The sequence below is a fragment of the Micromys minutus genome, assembly GCF_963924665.1.
Source record: "Micromys minutus genome assembly, chromosome: 15".
In the NCBI taxonomy this organism is placed as follows: Eukaryota; Metazoa; Chordata; class Mammalia; order Rodentia; family Muridae; genus Micromys; species Micromys minutus.
The window spans coordinates 19,568,205-19,590,209 of record NC_137984.1 but is presented as its reverse complement, the minus strand read 5'-3'; the positions used below and the strand labels follow the sequence as shown (position 1 = coordinate 19,590,209).

Genomic DNA, 22,005 nt, shown 5'->3' with positions numbered 1-22,005 from the left:
TAAAGCTTAAAAATACATTGGACCCCATACAATAATACTGGGAGACCTCAACACCCCACACACATCAATGGACAGATTATGGAAATTGAAACTGAACAAGGACACAGTGAAACTAGCAGAGGTTATTAACCAATTGGACTTAATAGACATCTACAGAACATTTCATGCTAAAACAAAAGAATACACCTTCTTCTCAGCACCTCATGACACCCTCTCCAAAATTGACCATATAATTGGTCACAAAATGAGCCTCAATAGATATAAGAAGATCGAAATACTCCCATTCATCTTATCAGATCAACATGGTCTAAGGCTGCTCTTTAAAAACAAAGACAACAAAAAGCACATATACACATGGAAGCTAAACAATGCTCCATTAATCAATAGCATGGTCAAAGAAGAAATAAAGAAAGAAATTAAGGATTTCCTAGAATTTAATGAAAATGAAAACACAACATGAGAAAACCTATGGGATGCAATGAAAGAAGTACTGAGAGGAAAACTCATAGCTCTGAGTGATTCCAAAAAGAAACTGGACAGAACATGCACTAGGATCTTGACAGCACAGTTGAAAGCTGTAGAATAAAAGGAAGCAGATACACCCAAGAAGAGTGGCCAGCAAGAAATAATCAAACTCAGAGCAGAAATTGACCAAATAGAAACAAAAAGAACCATTCAAAGAATCAACAAAACCAAGAGCTGGTTTTATGTGAAAATTAACAAGATTAATAACCTCTTAGCCAGACTAACTGGAGAGCAAAGGGAGAGTATCCAAGTTAACAAAATAAGAAAGGAAATTGTAGATATAACAACTGAAACTGAGGAAATCAAGAAATCATCAGATCCTACTACAAAAGCCTATACTCAAAACTGCTGCAAAATCTGGAGGTAATGGATGAATTCCTAAAGAGATACCAGATACTACAGTTAAACCAGGACCAGAAAAACCATCTAAATAATCCCATAATACCTAAAGAAATAGAAACAGTCATCAAAAGCCTTCCAACCCAAAAAAGGCCAGATCCAGATGGGTTCAGTGCAGAATTCTATCAGACATTTATTGACAACCTAAGTCCAATACTCTTCAAACTATTCCACAGAATAGAATACAATGGAACACTATCTAACTCATATTTTGAGGCCACAATAACCCTCCCTCCTAAACCACACAAATACCCTACAAGGAAAGAGAACTTCAGACCAATCTCACTTATGAACATCGATGCAAAAATACTCAACAAAATCATTGCAAGCCAAATCCAAGAACATCAAAAAGATTATTCACCATGAAGAAGTAGGCTTCATCCCTGGGATGCAGGGATGGTTTAAATAAGGAAATCCATCAATGTAATCCACCATATAAACAAACTCAAAAAAAAAAAAAAAAAAAAAAAAAAAGAAAAAGACACATAGTCATCATATTAGATGCTGAGAAAGCATTTGACAAAATTCAACACCCCATTCATGTTAAAAGTCTTGGAAAGAACAAGAATCCAAGACCCATACCTAAACATAATAACAGCAATAAACAACAAACCAACAGCCAACAGCAAATTTAACAGTGAGAAAATTGAAGCAATCCCACTGAATACAGGGACTAGACAAGGCTGCCCACTGTCCCTCTACCTATTCAACATACTACTGGAAATCCAGGGTGGAGCAATTAAACAGCAAAAGGAAATCAAAGGGATACAAATTGGAAAGGAAGAAGTAAAAACATCACTTTTTGCAGATGACATGTTAGTGTACGTAAGTCACCCCAAAAATTTTACCAGAGAACTTCTACAGCTGACAAAGAAGTTCAGAAAAGTGGCTAGATATAAAATTGACTCAAAAAAATCAGTAGCCTTCTTCTATTCAAAGTACAAACATGTGAAGAAAGAAATTACGGAAAAGATACACTTCACAATAGTCACAAACAAAATGAAATAACTTGGAGTGACTCTAAATAAGGAAGTGAAGGACCTGTATGACAAGTACTTCAAATCTCTAAAGAATGAAAATGAGCAAAATCTCAGAAAATGGAAAGATCTCCCATGCTCACGTATTGGAAGGATCAACATTGTAAAAATGGCCATCTAAAGCTATCTACAGATTCAATGTAATCCCCATCAAAATTCTATCCCAGTACTTATAGAGTTGGAAAAAACATTGTGCAATTTCGTCTGGAATAAAAAAAGACCTAGAATAGCGTAATTCATCCTCAACAACAAGAAAATATCTGCTGGAATCACCATTCCTGACCTCAAGCTATATTCAAGGCAATTGTGTTAAAAATTGCATGGTACTTGTACAGAGATAGGCACATGGAACATTGCAATGGAATTTATGATCCTGAAATGAGCCCTCACATATATGGTCACTTGATTTTTGACAAAGGAGCTATAAACATTCAGTGGAAAAAGACAGCCTTTTCAACAAATTGTGTTGGTCCAACTGGCACTCAGCATTCGGAAGAATGACAATAGTCCCTTTCTTACCTTCTTAGACAAAGCTCAAGTGAAAGTGGATTAAATATCCCCACATTAAACCAGCTTCACTAAACCCATCAGAAGAGAAATTAGGGAAACCTTAGAACTCATAGGCAGAGGAGAAATTTTCCTGACCAGAACACCAATTGCTCGTTCTCCAAGGTTAAATATCAACACATAGGACTTAATGAGATTTCAAAGTTTCTATAATGTTAAGGATACTGTCAAGAAAACAAAATGTCAGCCCACAGATTGGGGAAAAATTTTTACCAACCCCACATCTAATAGAGGACTACTATCCAAGGTATACAAAGAACTCAAGAAGCTAGACACCAGAGAATCAAACAACTCAATTAAAAAATGGGGTACAGTGCTAAACAAAAAGTTCTCAATCGAGGAACATTGAATGGCTTAGAAGCATCTAAGAAAGTGCTCCACATCACTTGCCATCAGAAAAATACAAATCAAAACAACCCTGAGAATACACCTCACACCAACCAGAATGGCTAAAATCAAAAATGGCAGATGCTGTCGAGGGTGTGGAGAAAGAGTAATACTCTTCCACTGTTGTTTGCGGTTTTATACTGATGATACAACCACTCTGGAAATCAGTCTTGCTGTTTCTCAGAAATTTGGACTTAGTAAATACCTGAAGACCCAGTTATTCCACTTCTGGGCATATACCCCAGAGACTCTCCAACATACAACAATGACACATGCACCACAATATTCATAGCAGCCCTATTTATAATAGCCAGAAGTTTGAAAGAACCCAGATGTCCTTCAGTAGATGAATGGGTTCCAAAATTGTTATATACTTATACAATGGAGTACTACTCAGCTATCAGAATCAATGACTTTATGAAATTCTTAAGAAAATGGATGCATCTATAGAATATCATTCTGTGTGGGGTAACCCAGTCACAAAAGAACAACTATAACATGCAGTCACTGATAATTTGATACTAACCCCAGATAGCTCTGAACACCCCAGTAATAACTTACAGACTAAATGAAGTTCAATAAAAACAAAGCCAAAAGTAGTAAGAAAAATCATTATGCTTAATGTTTACACACCAAGAAAACTGACTATTTTTAGGTTACATCTTTTTTACATGTACTTTATGCTTATTGTAACTAGTAAGATTTTAAGGCATACTATCAAACCTATAAAAAATCAAGTACTGACAAAAATTTATTCATATACCTTTATGAAAAATGCATTTAAAATCTGTACATTTATCTTTGTTTTTAAAATAAAGTTGTTCAATTTAAAAAAAATAAGACATAGTCACCATGATGCCCAAACCAAAGATTCAACAGAGAATTATAGACTTATTATTTTCAAAACATTGATGCAAAATACTCAATAAAACACTTGCAAACACAATCTTAGAACTTATCAATAAAATCACCCACTGTGAACAAGTAGACACCAACTCAAAGATTCAGGGATATCTCAATGTATAAAAATCTGTCAGTTTAATCTAACATATAAACAAACTGAAGAAAAAAAAAAAACCACAGTCATCTCATTAGTTGCTGAAAAAAGCATTTGTAAATATGCCAACCCCCTCATAATTAAAGTCATGAAGTCATTAGTGATACAAAGGACATATCTAAACAATGTAGTTAAATTATAGAAAGTTTATAAGTTATATCTAATTAAATCGAGAATCATTCAAAATAATTTTCCTACATCAGAAGAAAGTAAAATCTGTTCACTCTATAACTATTAAATACAGTACCTGATGTTCTATCTAGGTAAATCAAACTCCTTAAGGAGATTATTGGGATTCAATTTAGAAAGAGAAAAGATAAAGCATCATTATTTGCAGATGATACATAGATGATCTCAAAAATTCTACCAGGGACCACATAGAGACAATAAATACCTCAGAAAAGTGGCTGGATGTAGAATAAACCCCCAAATTTTATAGATGTTCTATATATAAAGGACAAGTAGGTTGTGAAAATAATAAGGAAAATTGCAGTCTTCAAAATAACCATAAATAATATATCTTGGAGTAAGTCTAACTAAGCAAGCAAAAGACCTCTATAACAAGAACTTTAATAATTTGGAGAAATAAATTGAAGAAAATATCAGAAGATGAAAAAATCTCACATGTTCATGGATCAGTAGAATTAACAGTAAAAATAGCCATCTACCAAAAGCATTTTGCATATTTTTGCAATTTACTTAAAAATTCGAACACAATTCTTTACAGACCTTGAAAAGAATATCTTTATATGGAATAACAAACAAACATGAAACAAAAATAAGATAGCTAAAATAATCTTGTACAATATAATGACTTCTACAGGTATAACTTTCCATGATCACAATTGTACTACAAATCCATAATAATAAAACCGCATGGTATTACCAGAAAAAGAAACAAGTTGATCAAATTAAGTCAAGAAAAAAACAAACTTAATGTAAGTCTATTGAACTACAGATACCTGAATCTTATGAAGAAACCAGAAATATATAATAGACAAAACAAAGTATGTTCAAAAAAGGTGCTATAGTCTACCTGAATGTCTGCAAATAGAAGAATACAAATAGATCCATATCTGTCATTCTGCACAAAACTGGACTGTTAGTGCACCAAAGACATCAAGATAAAACCAAATACACTGAACCTTACAGAATTGAGAACATGGAGTAGCCTTGAATACTTTGGCACAGGAGATAACTTTCTGAACAGAACAATGATGGCACAGGCATTAAAACTGGCAATTAATATATATGACTTGATGAAACTGTAATCTTTTGTAGAAAAAAGGACACTGTCAATATACCAATATGGCAGCTTACAGAATGGAAAAGATCCCCACCCACCCTACATTTGACAGAGGACTGATATCCAAAATACATAACGAACTCAAGAAAATAGATAATAAAAAACCAAATAATCTAATTAACAATGGACATAAATAAAAACAAAATTTTTAAGAGAAGAACCTTAAATGTCCGAGAAACAAGATTTTCAACATCTATAGCCATGAGAAAAATGCAAATTAAAAGGTTTTGTAATTCCATCTTATACCCATCAGAATGACTGATTATCACCTTATAGTAAGTTTCCATGCATAAAACTTCTGTCCTCATAATTATTGTTAAGGCAGCTTAGCTTTCAATGGCATCTAAACTTTGCTTTTCCTATCCTTTACCTGATCTGTGTTCCACTCTCAGCTCTTGTCAATTGCCCAGACACAAATTCCATCATCCTATTGCATTGAGATGCTCCCTAGCTCTTGTAAGATGCCTTGTGTCATCTTTACTTCTGAGGTCAATTGCACACATTGTTTTCTGACCTACCATACTGCCTTACTGATCTACAGTACTGACCTATAGTACTCTATCTTATCATCTTACCATTTATTTTATTGTCTGTATTCAGTACTGAATTGTTAGTAAAACAAGAATAGTATCTGTATATACTGACTTATGGTTCTTTAAGTGCCAAAATGTTTCTGCCATTTCACAAAAGCTGAGTCATTTTCTCTCCTTTAAATTCCAAACCTCCAATTTAATTACATGTATCAATGTCATGATATGTACGTCCCTGTTTCCAGTAATCATTGGCCACAAATTTGTGTATTTTGACAAGACACCTACTCAGAATATAAGATCCCACAGTGAGTTAGTATAAAGGCAGGTCATTTGAATACAAGAAGACCTGGCAATACTAAAAATGAGGAAAAAACTTGGAAAAATACTGTTTTGTTTAATAATTTAGATGTATATATATATATGACTGAAGAAAAGTCATGCTAGCAAATTCCTGATTTGCTTATAACACATCGCTGCACACTTAGTTGTTTACAACTGTATAGATTATTTTACATTGGTGAATATCAGAAATAATATACAGGCCACAGATGTTACATTCTATATGTAGAAGAATCCACAGATCTATTTTACTGCCTATTCCAACACATAGACTCTAGATTCTAGAGATGGCCTATGGTCTTATCGAAACAAGATTCTGCTTCCATTTTCATGTTCATTCTCTTTCTTTTATTTCTCTTTTTACCATCACCGAAGGAAAGAAAACTTTTCGTGGCTTATATTGGGCCTAGAGGATAATCCAGGATAATCTCTCCATCTCTAGAAGAGCATTTAACCACCACATCTGTTGTCTCTACTGGCATATAAAGTAACATATTTAGTATTCTTAGGAATTAGGACATTGACATTTTTGCTAGATTATTCGGCCTAACATGAGGATAATATGATTCAGCTGAATATGAGTTTTAATGGGGCAAACGTGGAGATTAAGAGCATAGTACAAGAGAGTGATTTTAATGAAGAAGCATTTTATTGAAATTAGTATTATTCTCAACAGTTCATCTAAACCAAAATTAGTTTCTGTAGTAGTGATATGTGGAGTGTGATTAGCATATCAACTAGGAGAGTTCACTGAAATATTCATTATCACTTGATATCTCCTCACTTTGACACTGACAGATTAAAAACTGTGAATTTATTCACAATAAGCTTTGGGAGAAAAATTTATACTTCATATATTATCTATATACTATATGCACAATTAAATTATTTTAGCATATTTATCAGTTTTCAGCTATAGCCCAATTTTAAAACATTTTTTTAAGTTTTATTGGATATCCAAGTGTTATACCCTCTCCCCAATTCTTTTCCTCCTCCCCCTCAATTTGCTTCCATGAAGGTACTCCCTCTTCCAATCACTCTCTTCACTTCAGTGCCTTGGCTGTTGTTGATGTTTTTTCCATGAGGGTACAAACCGGTACAAATCCTACAGCTCTTTCAGTCCTTTCTCTAGCTCTTTCATTGGGGTCCCCGTATTCAGTTTAATGTTCAGCTGCAAGCATCCACATCTGTATCGATATGACTCTGGGAGAGCCTCTGAGAAGACATCCATGTCTGTTTTCTGCCAGTAAACACTTCTTGGCTTTGGTGGCTGTCTATGGGGAGGTTCTCTAGGTGAGGCAGTCTCTGTAGATCTATTTTTCAATCTCTGCTTCTCTGTTTAGCCTTGTATTTCCTCCTCTGGTTTGTTTTCCTTTCTAAGAAGGCCTGAGACATCCACATTCTGGACTTCCTTTTTTTGTTTTGACCTTCATAAGTTCTGTGGATGGTCTCTAAGTTGTTCTGAGATTTTCTTTTCTTTTTTTCTTTTTTTCTTTTTCTTTTTTTTTTTTTTTGCAGGGGAGGGGAGGAGGGTAAGTGAGTGCATACCATGAGTGTTCTTTTGTGACTGGGTTACATCACTCTGGATGATCGCTTCAAGTTCCATCCATTTTTCTAACAATTTCATGAACTCGTTGTTGTTAATAGCTGAGTACTACTCCACTGTGTACATGTACCACGATTTCTGTATCCATTCCTCTGTTGAGGGACATCTGGGTTCTTTGGAGCTTCTCACTATTATAAAGAAGGTTGCTATGAACATTGTGGTGCATGTGTCCTTGCAACTTGAAGCTATCATCCTGAGTGAGGTTACCTAGTCACAAAAGAGCACTTATCCTATATATTTACTAATAAGCCTCTAGTTAGTCTGGCTAAGGGTTTATCAATCTTATTTAGTTTCTCAGAGAACCAGCTCCTGGATTTGTTGATTCCTTGTATATTTTTTTTTAATTTTTATTTGGTAGATCTTAGCTCTGAATTTATTTCCTGCTGTCTACTCCTCTTGATGTATCTGCTTTTTTTATTTCAAAACTTTTTAGGTGTGTTGTCAAGCTGTTAATGCATGCTCTTGATTAGCCATGTACTGCTGGTCATATGATCTACCCTCAAGAGTAGTTTGTTTTAGTCCCTGGGAACTTTGGGTCTGCTTTGTTTGTTACTGTTGTTCTTCCTATGGGGTTGCAAACCATTTCAGCTCCTTCAGTCCTTTCTCTAACTCCTCTATTAGGGACTTAATTCTCAGTCCATTAGTTAGCTGCAAGCATCCTCATCAACAGGAGGAGCTTTTGGTCCTGTGAATGGCTATTTCTCCAGTGTAGGTGAATGTCAGTGTGTTAAGAGTAGGTTCTTGGGAATGGGAACATCTTCACAGAAACAGGGGGAGGCAGATGGGGGATGGGAGATTTGGGACATGGGAGAACACTTGAAATGTAGATACATAAAATACTCAATAAAGAGTAGTTTGTTTCTTCAGTAAGGCTCCTTTGGAGAAAAATACAGTTTTCCCCAACTTGCAGAGTAATTTGCATTGTCATCTTGAGTGTTGGTTGTCTTACTATGAACTAAGAACATAAATAAGAACATATTTCATTTTATATCAGACCTCTTTATTTTTTTCAATGCTTATAATTATGCCTGATGTGCTAAATTTGTTACTAAGAATTGTTTTGTACTTGATTTACTGATTCTGTCTTAGATAGTTTACTCTAGTGCAATTATTACATGAAACTCTGAAAAGATCCTTTCATTACTTCCAATAGTTTAAGTCATTCCTGAATAATCTCTATCTACAAATTCATGTCATCTGTAAAAGAATATTTCTTCTGCTCTAATTAGAACATCATTTGTGCTGTTTTGTTACCTAATTGGCCTGGATGCAAGCTCCAGGGCTATGCTGAATAAAAGTGGTAAAGTGGAGCACACTTTCTTTACCTGTGACCTTGTACTCACCTTTTACCACTGACTAGACTCTACAGACATTCTTTATTAGGATGAAAATAAAAATCCTGTTCTGAGAGTCTTCACTATTTCCATATGTATGGGTCTTTAAAAATGTTATGTCTGAAGCAGTTAAAATAATTATCAAATGATTATATTTTGTTATAAGTAATGATTTATTAATTGTTTTTTATGTGAGATTGACTTGCATTTCAAGAATAAATCTCAGTTGATTTGGTCGCATACCCTTTTGATGTTGCTGGTATCAACTCATGCAAATGATCAATTTTCTTTTTTTTAACAACTTTATTTTACAAAACAAAGATAAATGTACAGATTTTAAGCATTGTTTTGCATAAAACTATACAATACATATTTGTCAGTACTTTTTTTCAGATATTAAAATAATTTTTACATAAAACTGTATGAATATATTTGTTAGTCAGGACTTGATTTTTTTAAAGGTTTGATAGTATGCATTTTTTTTTAAAATAAGAATCTTGCCTTGTGGCTCACCAAAAAGCTCGACTTCCTGGATAAATCAAGTTAAAGCGCCCTATTATGGCATGATGGTAATTCATAATTTGCCTATTTTACTACTTTTTTTTGTTTTTGTTTTTTTTAACGACTTTATTTTACAAAACAAAGATAAATGTACAGATTTTAAACATTTTTTGCTTAAAATTATACATTTTTGTCAGTAATGTTTTTTTCAGACATTGAAATAATTTTTACATAAAACCAAGTGAATATATTTTTTTTCTTCAGAACTTGATTTTTTTCAAGGGCTTGACAGTATGCATTGAAAACCTAATAGTTACAATAAGCATAAAGTACATGTAAAACAAAACAGAACATGGAAATAGTCAAAGTCTTCTTGTTTTGTAAATATATGTATATTTTTTTGTTTTCTTTATTTCTTGGACTTCATACAGTCTGTGAGTTGTTTCTGGGGGAGTGCAAGCCTCTGGGGTTAGCATCCCACTTTCAGTGACTGCATATTATGTCTGTTCTTTTGTGACTGGGTTATCTCACTCAGGATGATATTCTCTAGATGCAGCCATTTTCTTAAGAATTTGGTTAAGTCATTGTTTCTGGTGGCTGAGTAGTATTCCATTGTGTATATGTACCACAATTTTTGTATCCATTCATCTTCTGAAGGACATCTGGGTTCTTTCCACCTTCTGGCTATTATGAATAGAGCCCCTATGAACATTGTGGTGCATATATCTTTGTTGTGTATTCAAGTGTCTCTGGGGTATATGCCCAAAAGTGGAATAGCTGGCTCTTCAGGTAGTACTATATCCAATTTTTTGAGGTATCGCCACACTGATTTCCAGAGTGGTTGTATTAGTTTGCAACCCCACCAACAGTGGAGAAGTGTTCCTCTTTCTCCGCAGCCTCGCCAGCATCTGCTGTCATCTGAGTTTTGGATCTTGGCCAATCTGCTGGTGTGAGGTGGAATCTAAGGGTTGTTTTGATTTGCATTTCCCTGATGGCTAAGGATGTCGAGCACTTCCTCAGATGTTTCTCGGCCATTCGGTGTTCCTCAACTGAAAACCTTTTGTTTAGCTCTGTACCCTATTTTTTAATAGGGTTATTTGATTCTCTGGTGTCTAGCTTTTTGAGTTCCTTGTACACCTTGGATATTAGGCCTCTATCGATGTGGTGTTGGTAAAGATCTTTTCCCATTCTGTTGGTTGCCATTTTGTTTTCTTGACGATGTCTTTAGCCTTACAGAAACTTTGCAATCTCATTAAGTCCCATTTGTTAATCTTTGATTTTAGAGCTTGAGTCATTGCTGTTTTGTTCAGAAAATTTTCTTCTGTACCTATGTGTTCTAAGGTTTTCCCTACTTTCTCATCTAATAGTTTCAGTGTATCTGGTTTAATGTGGTGATCTTTGATCCACTTACACTTGAGCTTTGTACAAGGCGATAAGAACGGGTCTATTTTCATTCTTTTGCATGCTGAGTGCCAGTTGGACCAGCACCATTTGTTGAATAGGCTGTCCTTTTTCCATTGAATGTTTACTGCTCCTTTGTCAAAAATCAGGTGACCATATACATGAGGGCTCATTTCTGGATCTTCTATTCTATTCCATTGATCCACATGCCTATTTCTGTACCAGTACCATGCAGTTTTCAGCAAAATTGCCTTGTAATGTAGCTTGAGGTCAGGGATAGTGATTCCCGCAGATGTTTTTTTGTTGTTGAGGATGGATTTCGCTATTCTAGGTCTTTTGTTATTCCATATGAAATTGCACATTGATCTTTCCAATTCCATGAAGAACTGGGTTGGAATTTTGATGGGGATTGCATTGAATCTGTAGATTGCTTTTGGTAGGATGGCCATTTTTAAGATGTGGATTTTTCCAATCCATGAGCATGGGAGATCTTTCCATTTTCTGAGATCCTCCTCAGTTTCTTTCTTTAGAGGTTTGAAGTTCTTGTCATACAGGTCCTTCACTTGCTTAGTTAGAGTCACACCAAGTTATTTCATAGTTTTTGTAACAATTGTGAAGGGAATGTTTCCCCTAATTTCTTTCTCCACATGTTTGTCCTTTGAGTACAGGAAGGCTATTGATTTGTTTGAGTTAATTTTGTATCCAGCCACTTTGCTGAACTTGTTTATCAGCTGTAAAAGTTCTCTGGTGGAATTTTTGGGGTCACTCAAGTACACTATCATGTCATCGGCAAAGAGTGATGTTTTTATCTCTTCCTTTCTGATTTGTATCCCTTTGATCTCCTTTTGCTGTCTAATTGCTCCAGCCAGGACTTCCAGTACTATGTTGAATAAGTAGGGGGAGAGTGGGCAGCCTTGTCGAGTCCCTGATTTTAGTGGGATTGCTTCAAGTTTCTCGCCATTAAGTTTGATGTTGGCTGTTGGTTTGCTGTATATAGCTTTTATTATGTTTAAGTATGGGCCATGGATTCCTGTTCTTTCCAGGACTTTTAACATGAAGGGGTGTTGGATTTTGTCGAATGCTTTCTCAGCATCTAGTGAGATGACCATGTGATTTTGGTCTTTGAGTTTGTTTATATGGCAGATTACGTTGATGGATTTCCTTATGTTAAACCATCCCTCCATCCCAGGGATGAAGCCTACTTGGTCATGATGAATGATCGTTTTGATGTGTTCTTGGATTTGTTTGCAAGGATTTTGTTGAGTATTTTTGCATCAATGTTCATAAGTGAGATTGGTCTGAAGTTCTCTTTCCTTGTAGAGTCTTTGTGTGGTTTAGGTACGAGGGTTATTGTAGCCTCAAAAAATGAGTTGGGTAATATTCCATCTGATTCTATCTTTTGGAATAGTTTGGCGAGTATTGGTGTTATATCCTCAATAAAAGTCTGATAAAATTCTGCACTGAAGCCATCTGGACCTGGGCTTTTTTTGGTTGGGAGGCTTTTGATGACTTCTTCTATTTCTTTAGGTGTTATAGGGTTATTTAGATGGTTTACTTGGTCTTGGTTTAACTTTGGGACCTTGTATCTGTCTAGGAATTCATCCATTTCCTCCAAATTTTCCAATTTTTGGAGTATAAGTTTTTGTAGTAGGATCTGATGATTTCTTGAATTTCCTCAGTTTCAGTTGTTATGTCCCCACTTTCCTTTCTGATTTTGTTAATTTGGATACTCTCTCTTTGCCCTCTAGTTAGTCTGGCTAGGGGTTTATCAATCTTTTGATTTCTCAAAGAACCAACTCTTGGTTTTGTTGATACTTTCAATGGTTCTTTTTGTTTCTATTTGGTCTATTTCTGCCCTAATTTTGATTATTTTTTGCCGTTTACTCTTTTTGCGTATATCTGCTACCTTTTGTTCTAGGGCTTTTAGCTGTGCTGTGAGGTTGCTGATGTGAGCTCTCTCCAGTTTCTTTTTGGAAACACTTAGGGCTATGAGTTTTCCTCTCAATACTGCTTTTATTGCATCCCATAGGTTTGGGTATGTTGTGTTTTCGTTTTCGTTTAATTCTAGAAAATCCCTAATTTTTTTCTTTATTTCTTTTTTGACCCTGCTATCTTTTAACAGAGCATTGTTTAGTTTCCATGTGTGTGTGGGCTTTTTGTTGTCTTTGTTGTTGTTAAAAAACAGCCATAGACCATGGTGATCTGAGAGAATGCATGGGAGTATTTCAATCTTCTTATATCGATTGAGGCTTGTTCTGTGTCTAATTATGTGGTCAATTTTCGAGAAGGTGCCATGGGGTGGTGAGAAGAAGGTGTATTCTTTTACTTTGGGATAGTATGTTCTGTATATATCTATTAATTCTAGTTGGTTCAAAGTCTGTTAGTTTTGCAGTGTCCTTGTTCAGTTTCTGTTTCCCTGATCTGTCCATTGGTGAGAGTGGGGTATGAAAGTCTCCCACTATTATTGTGTGGGGTGAAATGTATTTTTTGAGCTTTAGTAGGGTTCCTTTTATGAATGGGGGTGATTTTTTATTTGGAGCATATAAGTTAAGGATTGAGAGTTCCTCCTGACGAATTTCCCCGGTAGTGAGTAAAAAGTGTCCTTCCTTATCTTTTTTGATAACTTTTGGTTGGAAATTTATTTTATTCAATATTAGAATAGCCACTCCAGCTTGCTTCTTGGAGCTGTTTGCTTGGAGGTTTTTTTCCCACCCTTTTACTCTGAGATAGTGTCTGTCTTTGTCTCTGAGATGAGTTTCCTGTATGCAGCAAAAGGCTGGATTTTGTTTATGTATCCAGTCTGATAGTCTATGTCTCTTTATTGGGGAGTTGAGACCATTTATGTTAATAGATATCAAGGAATAGTTGTTTCTGTTTCCTGCCATTATTGCTTTTTTGGGTTGAGTTGTGTCTGTGTTTTTTTTCTTCTTTTAGTTTTCTTGTTTAGGAGTTTTCTTGTTCTTACTAGGCTGTATTTTCCGTCATTGTATTGGGTTTTCCACCTATAATTCATTGTAGTGCTGGGTTTGTGGTCAGATATTGTGTGAATTTTGATTTGTCTTGAAATATCTTCATCTCTCCATCGATGGTGATTGATAGTTTTGCTGGGTATAGCAGCTTGGGCTGGTACTTGTGCTCTCTTAAGGAGTGCATGATGTCTATCCAGGCTCTTCTAGCTTTCATAGTCTCTGTTGATAAATCGGGTGTGAGTCTGATTGGTCTGCCTTTATATGTTACTTGACCTTTTTCCCTTACTGCTTTTGTATTCTTTCTTTACTTTGGGTGCTTGATGTTTTTACTATTATGTGTTGGGAGGTATTTCTTTTCTGGTCCAACCTATTTGGAGTTCTGAAGGCTTCTTTTATGCTCATGGTCATCTCATTCTTGAGGGTAGGGAAGTTTTCTTTAATGATTTTGTTGAAGATATTTACTGTGCCCCTTTGTTGATACTCTTCTCCCTCTTCTATTCCTATTATCCTTAGGTTCGGTCTTCTCATTGTGTCTTGGATTTCCTGGACATTTTGGGTTAGGAGCTTTTTGTTTTTTGCATCTTCTCTGGCTGTTTTGTCTATGTTTGCAATGTTGTCTTCTGCCCATGAGATTCTCTCTTCGATCTCATGTAATCTATTGGAAATGCTTGCTTCTGTGACTCCTGATTTCTTTTTTTGGTGTTCTGACTCTAGGGTTATCTCTTTTAGTGTTTTCTTTATTGTGTCAATCTCTGTTTTAATTTCCCTCTTCCATTCCTCTATTTCTTTGGTTCTGTTTTCCTCTCGTTCTTTGAGTTTTTTGAGTTTTTTTCTTGTTTCTTCTTTAAAAGCTTCTGAATCTTTTTTGCTTTTCCTCCCTTTCTTGTTTAAGTAACTCTATCAGCGTCTTGAGGCATGATTTCTTGTCTGTGTCTTCTTTTTCTGGAGTGTTTGGAGTTCTGATGTTTGCTGATATGGGAGAGCTGGGCTCTAGTGTTGCTAGATTGTCTTGGTTCCATTGGGATATACTCTTTCTCTTTCCTCTTGCCATTTTGTTGTCAGTGATATGTTCTTACCTTTCCCTTGTATGTGGTCTGTGTCCCTGGTTCTCCACTGGTTGAGGTGTCAGATGGGTCGAGCCCTGTTTTATGCCTCAGAGTCGTCGGGTGTGAGCAGAAGTTCCAACATTCTGTTTCTGTTTGCTGGATCAGGCATGGCAGGGTAGGGCAAGGCAGGGGGTGCACTTTCCTTGTGTACTCCACAGAGATCTTTCTGCTCCCCTGCAGTCTAGGTCTCCCACTCACCAGTTGCTCAGCCTCTATGAGTCGCCGTTCTGTGTGGCAGGTAGGCCAGGCTCCGCTCTGCGTCTGGAAGTCGCCTCCGGGTGGAAACAGAAGTTCTAATTTTTTGCTCCCAATCGCAGTTGCTCAGCCTCTATGAGCCGCCGTTCCGCCTGGCAGGTAGGCCAGGCTCCGCTCTGCTGATAGTATGCATTGAAAACTTAATAGTTAAAATGAGCATAAAGTACATGTAAAACATAATGTAACATGGAAATAGTCAAAGTTTTTTTGTTGTGTAAAGATTTTTTTGTTTTGTTTTGTTTTCTTTTCTTTATTTCTTGGACTTCATACAGTCTGTGAGTTGTTTCTGGGGCAGTGCGAGCCTCTGGGGTTAGCATCCCATTATCATTGACTGCATATTATGTCTGTTCTTTTGTGACTGGGTTATCTCACTTAGAATGATATTCTCTAGATGCAGCCATTTTCTTAAGAATTTGGTTAAGTCATTGTTTCTGGTGGTTGAGTAGTATTCCATTGTGTAAATGTACCACAATTTTTGTATCCATTCATCTTCTGAAGGACATCTGGGTTCTTTCCAGCTTCTGGCTATTATAAATAGAGCTGCTAAGAACATTGTGGTGCATATATCTTTGTTGTGTACTAAGGTGTCTCTGGGGTATATGCCCAGAAGTGGAATAGCTGGGTCTTCAGGTAGTATTGTGTCCAATTTTCTGAGGTGCAAATGATCAATTTTCATTATCTGTAGTTTTTATATTCACCTACTTTATAAAATGTGTGTGCTTACAATTAAGCATTTGAATCTCCTTATTATCATTACTGGCATGTGTAAAAAACATGGGTGTTTGAGTCATCCAACATGCCTCAAGCAGCTGGAGTTTGATAAGGCAATGATGTGTTTAAGAATTCATATAATAAACAAATATTTACAGCAGTCAACTGTCTTCACATTTTCTTTGAATGACTTTATTATTCAAAATGTACCCCCCCAGGATTACCTCAAGAAAGCTCTACCATGCTTTTGTGTGCAATGTACTTTTGTAGAAAATTCATGTGCTACATAAACTTTATTTACACATGATCTATGGAGCTATTGGCCACAAATTTAATGGTAATGAATCAACAGTGAGTGATCTTTAGGCCAAGAGACATAAAACAAGGCTATGCATTGATCAGCTAATGAAAATGTTGTGACCATGGGAATATAACGCTGTATTCTTCCCAGTAGCAATAAATTTCTCCTTACTGGATCAGCTTTCTCAGTCACTTCATATTTTATATTAATTTCTCATTAAAATTAGCAGTACTTTTGGAAGATAGAAGCACATATAAGTGAAGGATTAATTGGTAGTTTTCAATTGCTACAGTGGTTTACATTAAGAGTAACCCTGATTTCGTAAGCAATGGGGTTTTTTAATCTTCTTTTCAATGGTAAATTTTTGTGAAAATTGCATTATTTGTGAAAACTGCAGATATTTAATAGCCTCCTTTTGATGTTTTCAGGCTTCCTGGTTAAGTTGCACCTCTGAGTACAACTATAATATAACTATGATTATAAATATAATTTACTATAAGGCTTTTTGTCTGGAGACATTATTGAAGATATATACTACTAGAACAAAGTTGATTTCCAAATAACTGTTCTCAAAACAGCAGACAATAAGACAGAGACAATAAATAATTAGTACAAGACTTCAGCAAATGTTATGGGTTCTGGTGTAAGTGTGGGCAATGTAACCGGAGTGAGCAGACAGAGACTTACTTATTGTTGGAAATGACTTAATAAATATACCATGGAAGATCTAAAGAGTTAAAACTCATACCTCTGAGTACTTCCAAAAAAACTGGAGAGAGCATATACTAGCAACCTGACAGCACATTTGAAAGCTCTAGAACAAAAGGAAGCAGATACACCTAAGAGGAGTAGACAGCAAGAAATAATCAAACTTAGGGCAGAAATAGACCAAATAGAAACAAAAAGAAGCATTCAAAAATCAACAAGACCAAGAGCTGGTTCTTTGAGAAAATTAACAAGATTGATAAACCCTTAGCCAGACTAACTAGAGGGCAAAGAGAGAATATCCAAATTAACAAAATCAGGAAAGTGGAAAAATAACGTCTGAAACTGAAGAAATTCAAGAATCATCAGCTCCTACTACAAAAGCTTATAATCAACAAAGATGGAAAATCTGGAGGAAATGAATGAATTCCTAGAGAGATACTAGATACCAAAGTTAAAAAAGGACCAGGTAAACAATCTATATAATCCCATAACACCTAAAGAAATAGAAGTAGTCATCAAAAGCCTCCCAATCAGAAAAAGCCAAGGTCCAGATGGGTTCAGTGCAGTGTTTTATCAGACATTTATTGACGACATAATACCATTACTCTCCAAATTATTCCACAAAATAGAATCAGATGGAACACTACCTAACCCATTTTTTTGAGGCTATAATTACCCTCTTTCCTAAACCACACAAAAACCCTAAAATGATAGAGAACTTCAGACCAATCTCAATTAGGAACATTGATGCAAAACTACTCAACAAAATTCTTGTAAACCGAATCCAAGAACACATCAAAATGATCATTCACCATGATCAAGTAGGCTTCAGCCCTGGGATGCAGGAATGGTTTAATATAAGGAATCCATCAATGTAATCTACCATATAAACAAAGAAAAATAAAAACATGGTTATCTCACTGATTCTGAGAAAGCATTTGACAAAATCCAACACCTCTTCAGGTTAAAAGTCCTGGAAAGAACATGAATCAACGGCCCATACCTAAACATAATCAACACAATATACAGCAAACCAACAGGCAACATCAAACTTAACGGATGGAAACTTGAAGCAATCCCACTAAAATCAGGGACTTGACAAGGCTCTACCCCTACCTGTTATGTATACTACTGTTAGTCCTGGCCAGAGCAATTAGACAGCAAAAGGAAATAACGGGATACAAATTGGAAAGGAAGAGATAAAAATATCACTATTTGCAGATTACTTGATAGTGTACTTAAACGACCCCACAACTTCCACCAGAGAATTCCTACAGCTGATAAACATGTTCAGCAAAGTGGCTGGATATAAAATTAACTCAAAAAATCAGTAGCCTTCCTACATTCAAAGGACAAACATGTGGCTAAAGAAATTAGGGAAAAGATGCCCTTCACAATATTCACAAAAACTATGAAATACCTTGGTGTGACTCTAACTAAAAAAGTGAAGGATCTGTATTACAAGAATTTCAAACCTCTAAAGAAGAAAATTGAGGAAGATCTCAGAAAATGGAAAGATCTCCCATGCTCATGGATTGGAAGGATCAACCTTTTAAAAATGGCCATCTTACCAAAAACAATCTACAGGTTCAATGCATTCCCATCAAAATTACAACCCAATTCTTTATTGAGTTGGAAAGAGCAATGTGCAATTTCATCTGGAATAACAAATGACCTAGAATAGCGAAATCCATCCTCAACAACAAGGATACATCTGTGGGAATCACTATCCCTGACAACAAGCTATATTACGAGGCCATTGTGATAAAAACTGCATGGTACTGGTACAGAAATGGCACGTGGATCAATGGAATAGAATAGAAGATCCAGAAATGAGCCCTCACATATATGGTCACCTGATTTTTGACAAAGGAGCTATAAACATTCAATGGAAAAAGGACAGCCTATTCAACAAATGGTGCTGGTCCAACTGGCATTCAGCATGAAGAAGAATGAAAATAGACCCTTTCTTATCTTCTTGTACAAAGCTCAAGTGTAAGTGGATCAAAGATCTCCATATTAAACCAGGTACATTGAAACTATTAGATGTGAAAGTACAGAAAACCTTAGAACACATAGGCACAGGAGAAAATTTCCTGAACCGAACACCAATGGCTTGAGCTCTAAAGTCAAAGATTGACAAATGGGACTCACTGAGATTGCAAAGTTTCTGAAAGGCTAAAGACATCGTCAAGAAAACAAAATGGCAGCCAACAGAGTGGGAAATGATCTTTAACATCCCAACATCAGATAGAGGCCTAATGTCCAAGGTATACAAAGAACTCAAAAAGCTAGACACCACAGAATTTAACAACCCTATTAAAAAATATGGTACATACTTAAATAATAAGTTCTCAATTGAGGATTATCGAATGCCTGAGAAACATCTAAGGAAGTGCTCAACTTCCTTAGCCATCAGGGAAATGCAAATCAAAACAACCCTGAGATTCCACCTCATACCAGTCAGAATGGCCAAGATCCAAATCTCAGATGACAACAGATGCTGGTGAGGATGTGGAGAAAGAGGAACACTTCTCCACCTTTGGTGGGGTTGTAAACTGATACGACCACTCTTGAAATCAGTCTGGAGGTTCCTCAGAAAAATGCACATAGTACTACCTGAAGACTCAGTTATTCTACTTCTGGGCATTTACCGTGGTGACGCTCTAACATACAACAAAGATACATGCACCACAATGGTCATAGCAGCTCTATTTATAATAGCCAAAAGCTGGAAAGAACCCAGATGTTCTTCAGTAGATGAATGGATACAAATATTGTGATACATTTACATAATGGAGTACTAATCATCTATCACAAACAATGACTTTATGAAATTCTTAAGAAAATAGATGCATCTAGACAATATCATCCTAAGTGAGATAACCAGTCACAAAAGAACAGATATAATATGCAGTCACTGATAGTGGGATGCTAACCCCAGAAAGCTCTGAACACCCCAGAATCAAATCACAGACCGTGTGAAGTTCAAAAAAAAATAGTTCTTAGTTTCTGGAATTTCACTTCTGTATGACGTTAAAAATATCCAAGTATTGTGCTGGGTATTTTTGGCACCCAATCCATCTATATTTCTTATAACCTAATAATATTCTGGCAAAGCAGTACTTTTACTAACAACTCAACACTTTGGGTCAATTGGTACAAACAATAAGCACATTTTAAATGTTGACCAGAATTTGTTTTTTTGGTAAGTGTACAGACATTTTGATCATAACCCAAATAAACAGATTACAACTCCGTTAAGCTTTTGGCCAAATAAAACTGGTTTTTCAATATTCCTGTGGAGCTTCTGTAGACTTATTTGGTAAGCTGACGCATTGGGTAGTTATGTATGACAAATCAGATCTCATCTGATGTCCTACTTCCAAGCCAATGGCATCGGGCACCTTAGTTTATTGACTACAACAATTGTTTCTATGCCAATTGGAAACCTTGAAGCAGAGCCACATTTTAGGACAGTGTGTCTTCTTATACAAAAGTTGCTTACTGTGAAAAGCTCTGTGCTTATGAAATGTACTGTAACTTCATATCTCATTTCACCTTCAATTAAGGGTTAGGCAACAAGTAGTGGAGTTTTTCCAATGCCTGTGACATAATGGACAGAAATGAAGTAACCGGGTTCTTCCCAAAACTTAATATTTGCAAAACTTAACCAGTCATCTACAATCTGGCTGAATAGAGGTGCACCATCATCAAAGGCCAGTCATGAACACCAGTGCCTTCTTTCTCCACAAGAGTAGTACTGTAAGTTGCTTCACATACTCTTACTATAATGGTAACTCCATCCTTCTTAAGTTCCTCTATAAATTTGTTTAAGTTTGCATTGTTTAAATTGTGTGTAATAAGAAATCTCATGCTCTCTCTCTCTCTCTCTCTCTCTCTCTCTCTCTCTCTCTCTCTCTCTGTCTGTCTGTCTCTCTCTCTCTCTCTGCCTCTACTACCCTCTTAACTCTCCCATGACCTGAATAAACTCTTTTCTGTACTATAAAAAAAAAATCTCATGCTCTTGTATGTGACTTCCACAGGAACAGGGCAGCTCATTTGAGCTATGTTAATTTAGTTATAAAAAACAACCCAATGTGTTGATGAAGGAATTAAAAATTTGAACACAGAAATGATTCAAAACCAAAACCAAAACTAAAACCAAAGAATCAGCTTGGAGTCTACTGCAATATTCCGTATACTCTGCCTACAATTCTCAGTGCTTTGAGTATGAATTGGGAGAAACAGGCAATGAAAAGAACCTTCTACCAAGAAGCAGCGATTCTTAAATCGAGTAATATTGAGGCAACACAAAGAAAGTGCACTGAGATTTACTCCATCCAGGTCTGAGCTCTTGTAAAAGGCTCTGCATATTTCAATTCAACACGCCTGTGCCCATGTTTCGCACTTTTATGTGGGCTTCTTGGTGGAGTAGTAGTCAATTTCTACAGTTCACTTGTCTGCATAAAGGTTAAGCTATGCCTGGCACTAATCTCCACTGCCCTTCAGAAACTCCATAAATGTGTGATCAAGAACACCATAGACCCGAGGAATATGTTTACTCACTGAAGATTGTGGCCTAATCATCCAGCCAGTCCTGAGGCAGTGCAGGCAGAAGTAGCTGCAGCAGGGCAGGCTGAAGTAGGCAGTTAGCTGCTTGAGGACCACTGCCAAGTAGGTTGCAGCCCAGAGCCAATCAATGTGTGCACCCAGGCCTATTTTTTCTTATAATTTTACAGTCAGCTTCGAATTTTTTTTTTTCAAAAACACAGCTTACAGTTATATTGACATTTCTTTCTTGTTTTTCCATTTGTATTTAAATAATCAATGATGTATTTATTTATTTATTTATACATTATATTGCTTCTGACTTAATCATTGTAGAAAGGTAGAAAGTTTTTTTTTAATGGATGCACGGTACTTACTGTACATGCTAAGTTGGTGCTTTTTGGTACAATGC

The 22,005-nt window shown here is 36.0% G+C and overlaps 1 protein-coding gene and 1 pseudogene across 2 annotated transcripts; both read right to left on the bottom strand.

Moving 5' to 3' along the window:
- Nucleotides 1-20,455: 20,455 nt before the first annotated feature.
- LOC308430407 (protein tyrosine phosphatase type IVA 1-like) lies at nucleotides 20,456-20,918 on the bottom strand (annotated as a pseudogene). Its single transcript has one exon. The product of its transcript is annotated as a protein tyrosine phosphatase type IVA 1-like (transcript).
- A 579-nt stretch (nucleotides 20,919-21,497) lies between these two features.
- Nucleotides 21,498-21,632, bottom strand: LOC308430174 (uncharacterized protein; the record flags this gene model as incomplete). The annotated part of the gene is given in 3 exon segments (XM_080929305.1): nucleotides 21,498-21,521; nucleotides 21,525-21,533; nucleotides 21,537-21,632. Coding segments are annotated over 3 exon segments (129 nt in total).
- Between the last annotated feature and the right edge of the window lie 373 nt (nucleotides 21,633-22,005).